This window comes from Dermacentor andersoni, chromosome 4, assembly GCF_023375885.2.
Source record: "Dermacentor andersoni chromosome 4, qqDerAnde1_hic_scaffold, whole genome shotgun sequence".
NCBI lineage: Eukaryota > Metazoa > Arthropoda > Arachnida > Ixodida > Ixodidae > Dermacentor > Dermacentor andersoni.
The window spans coordinates 82,119,621-82,127,234 of record NC_092817.1 but is presented as its reverse complement, the minus strand read 5'-3'; the positions used below and the strand labels follow the sequence as shown (position 1 = coordinate 82,127,234).

Genomic DNA, 7,614 nt, shown 5'->3' with positions numbered 1-7,614 from the left:
CGGGCAAGTGCTTGAATGTCCCGGGAGAGTCTCTAATCATGTCCTGCATTTACCTTAATTTCTATATTAGTAAGGCTCTGTTCGCGATAATATTGAGGCCTTATAGAGATTCTCGAGCACTAATCTGTCACTTTAGCTTGACTTAGTATTTGCCTTTAGTGTCCCTTTTAAGTCCTGGTGGTACCAGAATCCAGACCAGTTTGGCAGAATGTGTCTAAAAAGCCTAAAAGGGGAGAAAATTTGAGGAATAGGGTAACACGATATGCGCGCTCTCCGCTACTGAGGCATAGAATTTCATGCCATAATTATATTACGAAACTCTGTGTGCTGAGGAATTTACAGAGGGACGTCGCGCGATTCACATGGCTAGAGTACACTGTAACATGAACTGTAACCGGCTGTAACTAAGCTGTAACCTGTGCTTCTATAGGTGTTATGTGCTTTAACCTGTGCCTTTAACCTGGCGGTGTATGATATGCCGGCAAGCCAGGAGGCGCTACAAGCGCTGGTGACGTTCGTGACGTTTGTGTTGTTTAAAAATGGCGGCAGAGTTCAGGTGAGTGCATGTGGCAGTCATGCTCTTCCTGGTATTATTTCGTTTACAGTCCTCTCCGTAATGCTTATGTTCGTGATGCAGGCTACTACAGTCTCGGCTTCATTTGGCTCAACGCCAGGTACAAGTTTTCTTTTCTCCCCTCGTCTTCAAGCTGGAAAAATAACTGTTACACTTGTCATCCATATTACTCTATCAGGGGCCGTACGAAAGATCTGATGGGAGAGAGCTGAACGAGAGAAGGCCAACGGCTTTAAACATAGGTGTGCATGCGGGAGATCTCTAAAACTAGTGTATATAACAAACTGACTACGTACTTTTCAGGATCTATATCGACCGCTGACGGATCAGCGCTTGTTAAGATGGGCTGCACAACAGTTGTCTGTGGTGTGAAAGCGGTAAGCGTTTGAAGTTAGATCGGCGGTTCATAAACTGCTAAAAGGTATTCTCTTTTTCACTATTTATGTTGTTATGCGTGCTCTCTGACCTTCTTTAAAGGAACTTGCTGAACCGGCCGTCACTACTCCGAAACAAGGGTTTATCGGTAAGTCCGGCGGGGTAGCGACACAGTCGTTTTCCGCTCACCAGCGTGCAATTTTTGATGAGTTTCTTCCGCTTCATTGTATCAGCTACCCACTCCTTTTTCAGTTTCCTGGCATACAGAATGGCAGCATGTTATCAAACCTTTTAAGCAGGCCTTGTTTCTTGTTGCCGTCGTATTGGACCTTTATTTTCGTCTTGTCGATGCAGACCTTGTCTCGTATTACATGACTGTGCAGGGTTAGTGTTTCCGTCGTATTCTTGGCACGATTTTAGAGGCATTCATTATTGCTTGTGTGTAGCTCTTTTCACAACTTATGCACTGAGTCAAGTTCTATTTAACATTTAATTACCTCGATTGGAGGTGACCTGATTTTAGGGAATACTGGTTACATCTGCCCGGCACCTGCACATCTGTGCCTGCTGGAGTAAGACTCGCTATCTCATTAAAATTGACTATACTGCCGTGCAGTGCCAAATGTGGATCTGCTGCCTCTCTGTTCACCAATGTTTAAGACAGGACCTCCGAGTGAACAGGCCCAGGCTTTAAGCAAGATGATGCTCGACGTTCTGACCAGGTGATCATCATTGTCTGCCTTTTTCTCTCATGTTGGAAGGTATGCATACAGTAACCTTTTGAAAAATATTCTGTTGCAGTTCAGAAAGCATAAACCTAGAGAAGTTGTGCATAGAGGAAGGCAAGGTACGTGTTTGATGGGCTGTTATGAGCAGACTGCACAGACCCATCTTGGTTGTAGTTGTCATTGTTCATAATGCATATCAAGCATGCAGCTTTCACATTTGTTTCTTTCATATTGAACTTCTGTTCCTTTTTTCAGCTTTCTTGGTGTCTTACTGTTGATCTGACGTGTCTGGACTATGATGGAAACATGGCAGAAGCGTGCATCTTGGCTGCCACTGCTGCGCTCTGTTCATTAACGCTGCCCAAAGTGGTCACAAGCGATGGTGAAGTCAATGTGTTACTGGAAAGAGAGAAAGTAGACATTAGCGATGGTCCCCTGGCAGCCACATTTGCCGTCCTTGCAGATGATACTATTGTGGTTGACCCAACACATGAAGAAGAATGCCTTGCTGCAGAGACCTTCACAGTCGTCTTGAATGCTGATGACAACATCTGTGGAGTTCACAAACCAGGCAAGTTGCTTGTTGTGTATCATTAAAATGTTAAGCCTAGTGTCTACAGATTTTTACCAAGCAGTTTGTTGTCATGCAAGGGTGGCAACATGGTCTTTATAGAAACACTTATATACACTCTGCATTTATTAGCTAAAAGAATTCATTCCAGGCACCCCACACTATGTTTCAAGTGTTTTACACTCACTCATGTATATTCCTCATGAAGAATGTAGTTAGTAAAAGAAAAAGTCCATTTTTATTCTATCATCCTCGGTGGCATAATACATGCCAGTTGTGAACTAATGAGTGCTACCGGAGCCGCATAATGCTTGTGATTTGGCTTTTCAAGTACATGAACAAACCACTTGTATGCTATTCACCCAGGGCTTGCTGCACTTCACGCCGGTGCTGAACTCGCTGTCTTGTTTCCATGTTTTGCAAGTAAATTAGAGCTCTGAGGGGGTATTCTGTAAGTGTCCACCTAGTAGACATGTCCATTTTGTCTGCTGCTGAAGTTCTAGTTTGCTAGGCTGGGGTACACGTCAGAAGGACACAGGCGCCCCCTGCCAATCAGCAGTTCAGCAGCAGGTGAAATGGACATGTCCACTAGGTGGACATCGACACAATACACCCCTGGGCCCTGGCACAATGGTGCATTAGTGAACTATAGACCTTGTACACTACCACACCCATGGGTGCTGTCACAATGGTGCATTAGTGAACTATAGACCTTGTACACTACCACACCCATGGGTGCTGTCACATGTCCACTAGGTGGACATCGACACAATACACCCCTGGGCCCTGGCACAATGGTGCATTAGTGAACTATAGACCTTGTACACTACCACACCCATGGGTGCTTTTTGGTCATGTGACAGCGCCCGCCATCAACGGATTCTGATCGGCGTTTTCTCACTTAACAATGGCCACGGTGGCCTCAAGCACAGCTAAGGCAGCTGCTATTTCGGCCACTACGGTGAGTGGTGAGTGGGTAAACAATACATAACTACAGATGCAGTGTAAGTGCACCTTTCGTTTAACCATTCCGGTTACATTCGGCATTTGTGCAAGCTTACTGGCTGAAGGCAACAGTATGCAGTAGCGTGATGTTTTCTTTTACCCTTTATATTCTAGTCCTTATAGTGGTAGATTTTAAAGGCTATTACGGCCTTGTGCCTGCTGTTATTAACTGTATATGCTACAACTTCGTTTGGGAATAGATGTGCGCGTGTGCAGAAAATGCCTGTTTGCGACCTGCTGACGCAGCACTGATAACTTAATTTGGTAAGGATTTTCAGGTTGTCTACCAGTGCAGCTTAAAATGCATTTGCATATGCACGTACAAAAATATTGCAAGTAGCTAAACAATCACTCACCTGCTGTTTGATTTGTGGCACAGAAAGAAAACTTGCTGTGCCCGCCTAATATTTCATGTTTGACTTTGCTACAATGTAAAGTGAAGTAGCTCGAGTAAGTGAGACACTTTTGCTTGGGATGGACGTAGCATTGGCTTGTGTGTTTATCGAAGTTAAACATTCCATGATATCTTGTGCCAGCTGCAGTGGCAGTACTCTGTATTGTAGCTGAAGGCGGTGTTAGCTTTTAAGTCGTTGCTAGTAATCGGTTATGCAGCGCTGGCGGCTGAGCTCATGTTTGCCTTGTGGAAGGCATGCATGACGAATGGCTGTAAACATGGCCACTCCTTGTGCATCTGAAGTGGATGCTTGCAAACAGTCTCATACCACACCTTGAAGCCTCTGATGCAATTTTTGCAATTCACAAAAGATCGAGTCTTCCTTCTGCTCTTCCATATTTTACATAAATACTACCATAGTACTAAGCAATCCCCGAACTCTTGGCGGAACATTGGTGGTTCAGCCGGCAGCAGCTGATGCCTGCTTGCTCTCTATTCAGAAGGCATTCACTGGTGGCGTGCCTCTAGTGGCCCCTGGTGCACTGTGAGCAGACTGCTCACTCTAAAAGATCTATGTGGTATGGTTCACAACATATGCACAAAACTGGAGAACCACTTCAGTGTCTTTTTAATGTGCAGCCACAGGTACCTACTTCTCTGTGTGAGAAAATTGAGAGTTTCTAGACAGTTCATGCCAGCACAGCTGTTTTTCAAGCGTAGTAGGCCTGAAAAAAGAAAAAAAAAATCGATCACCCTTCCACTACTGTGAAGAGGGGTGCAAGCGAAGCTCATGATCCGCGGCTCTTCGTTGTCGGAACGCCTCGGCTTCGCACTCCCTCATGGCGAGGTCGGCACGTCGATGACGATCCCTTTCTTGATCGAGTTCCCGGTGGCGTTCATGAAACACCGCCTGTTCTTTGGTTAAACGCACAACGCGCAGCCCGCTGCCGTTCCTTCAAGGGAGCTTGCTCTTCGGCAGAACGAACCAAACGCGGCTTCCCCATCTGACTGCCGGGCCTGAAATGGCAGGAAACGGTGGGCGCAAGGCAAGCGAACGTGTGATCATACCCTTTCCTTCCTCCAGAGGGAGGGGACGCCTGTGATTGGCTTGCATCTTGCGCGGCATCTACTTCTTCATGCATATAAAATCCCGTATTAAAGGGCGCGTATGATGAACTGACAGTGGCTGAATCGGTTAGCATGGTGGTCTTAGAACCCAGAGGTCGGAGGTTCCAATCCGCAGCCCAACAACCAATCTTTATTTTCGCGTGGCTCGAGTTTTTTCATACTGAAACACCGACACCAACACAAGTGAGGCAATACAAGCTTCTATTGAAAAAGCATTGCTTCCATCTTGCTATCCAAGGATGATGATACGGTTTTTAAATGTGAGCTGTAGGTAACTATAAATATTGTGAGCCTTATGCCAGCACATTTATTCTTCCAAGTGTGAGGGATTTGAGAAATGTGTAGTAGTGCTAGTGGCTGTTTTCACACACAACAAAAAAAAGCTGCTGTAGGAAGAAAGCGAATTTCCGTAGTTTATGTAACATACCCCTCTAAATGTGTCCGTTATATTTATCCAGAGTGGAATGCAGTAAATCATCTACAATTCTCACCTCCTCACCATCATTGTAATACCTTTTGGTGGCGTGAATGATAGATAAAACAAAATAATAAACACAGCCACTGCAGTTTAGCAGTACTCACAAGTTGGCTATTCCCACCTAGTTTCAGTGCATATTGGTGTTTTATGAACCTAGGCAGAGAATCTCTGGGCAGACGCTTACTTTGTGGCAAGAGCAACCAGTACAGTTATCGTTTCATGCAAACCAGGTAGAAGATATGAGGGTTTGTGAGGGGGCGGAGTGCTCATGCGGTGATCAAAAGGTACTCTTGGGTTCTTCGGAGCTCACTTCAGCAACTAGCGATATGGACTATATGGCTGCATTCTTTCTTTTCAGGTGGCTTCGCCCTTGGCACTGACCAGATGTCCCAGCATGTGGAAATCGCAAGGAAGCTAGTGAAGGACACTCGTGATTTGCTTTCTACAGCTCTGTCTAATGTAACTGAGTGCACCGCATAGAAGCAAACCATCAAATACTAGTTTGATGTGAGAAGAAGTTGTGAGATCACAGGAAAGCAAAAAAAAAAAAGAGCTTTATTTCAGTGAGAGTCAACCTTTACTGAACATTAAAAATGTACACATTCAACGACAGCAACACTCAGGAAAAAAAGGCATTGCTTTGAAACTTCATGCGAGTTAAAAACTATTCTTTACACATTTTGTATGTACATATTTTGTCGCCATCACACACACCTCTACAGGGCAGCCTGCAGGGTTTGCCCAAGAAATACGACCTTTACACAATTTGCAGTGCGGTAGCAACAAGGGAAATAGTATAAAGTGTGCGAAATCCCTTGTTACATAAAAACAATGCATTGAGGGAAAAAATAATGCTATATACTTCATAAAAATCTCCTTGCTTGCTGAGTGACATGATCTGATTCTATGTACAACACTGGAAAGTGGTTTACAAAGGCAGCAACAGTGCTTTGTAACAGCACCGACACTTTCCCTGGCCATGTCTCAGTTTTGGTAGCCAAGATGAAGAATATTCAACACAACTGTCCGCCGACCTGCAGATGTTAAAATTTCCCTAAAAGTTAACTATAGAGGACCACCCTCCAAAATGCAGGAACAGACTAACAATGCACTTGGTGAACCAGTTTCGACAGGAGACATGCACTGAAACTATCTGGCTGGTTGCAAATTTTAAAAGTTTCCTAAAAGTGGATGTAAAAAAAAAAAAAAATGAAATGAGATGCATAACAAAGAGGACCACCCCCCTCAACATGCAGGAAACTATGTGCTTGGTGACCACTCTGAAGTGGAGAAGCAGTTGCTGGAAATCTATGGTGTGCTGATGATCTATGGCATTTCTTCTGTAACGTGCGAAACAAAGCAAGGCCTGGCTGCGGTTATGTTGTGCATGCAACCTAGAGCGACTCGGCAGAATTATAAAAGTACACGGCCACAGCATTAAAAAAAATTCATGAAACTGGCCACCTTTCATGCCTGAAAAAGAACTGAAGGGAGACATGCTTACCTAAAACATAATACAACAAGGTGGAGACGGCCTGCTTGAAAAAACATCACAAATGTTATAGGCCAACTGCAACAAAATTTAAGCCACATAGAAACCTTAGTTTCAGATGACAATATTTTACATTTGAAATATGAGCAGCTGGATAGAAGGGGAAAAAAAAAAGCCACCGATACGAGTTGCTGGAAACTACACAAAACCCATAACGCTGAGAACCAGTGTGGCTCTCCATGGCACAATCTTCATGATTCAGTGGCACCCGTGGTGTACCAAAAATCTTGGAGGCCATGGTCTGGGATTTGTGTCAGACCTGCAGACCACCAAGTGCACACGTCGGCTGCCATTTAAAGGATGTTAATAAGAAAATTGGACAACTACCAGCCCCAATGATTTTTCTAAAATTGATTCGATAATGTGCAATTATAGCCAAAATAAAATTCTGTTGCAGTTGGCCTTTAAAAATGGCGCTTGAGGTATCGCTACGAGCAATGCTATGTTTTGCCGGACTTCTTGCGGCTGCGTTGCCTCGCAGCAGCCCCACTGCCTCCGCCAGGCTGCTGAGGAGCTGCACTGTGCGCTTGAAGCTGCAGCTGCTTTTGAAGGGCCATCTGCAGCTGCTGATTGTGCACAGCTGTTGGTCCTTCATGTAAAGAAACCATTGCATGGTCTGTAGTAATGCAAAGAATTTAGCCATTGTGTGGTACATGTTAGCTTTGGCGCACCATAGACGAATACAAAGATAACACAGTGTGCTTAACCCTTTCAGTGATGTACCTGAGCATATGCACACCTGTGGCCTCACCCGAGATAACTTATGAACGTGGACCATCTATAGACTGATTGTGCCATCCACTTAAAAG

At 44.6% G+C, this 7,614-nt stretch overlaps 2 protein-coding genes across 2 annotated transcripts in view; one reads left to right on the top strand and one right to left on the bottom strand.

Annotated features, from left to right (window-relative positions):
• Positions 1–489: 489 nt before the first annotated feature.
• LOC126536394 (exosome complex component RRP43-like) lies at positions 490–5,816 on the top strand. The gene is made up of 9 exons (XM_050183332.3): positions 490–556; positions 638–674; positions 753–816; positions 878–951; positions 1,052–1,097; positions 1,566–1,671; positions 1,751–1,796; positions 1,933–2,248; positions 5,612–5,816. The coding sequence occupies exons 1-9, from the start codon at positions 540–542 to the stop codon at positions 5,731–5,733; spliced, it is 828 nt and encodes a 275-aa protein (XP_050039289.2). The 5' UTR covers positions 490–539; the 3' UTR covers positions 5,734–5,816.
• Spt20 (transcription factor Spt20 homolog) overlaps positions 5,790–7,614 on the bottom strand; it is a 32,279-nt gene continuing 30,454 nt past the window's right edge. The window contains exon 21 of the mRNA XM_050183311.2: positions 5,790–7,394. Within this exon, the coding sequence (XP_050039268.1) occupies positions 7,246–7,394 (149 nt within the window). The 3' untranslated portion in view covers positions 5,790–7,245. The remainder of the gene's footprint in view (positions 7,395–7,614) is intronic.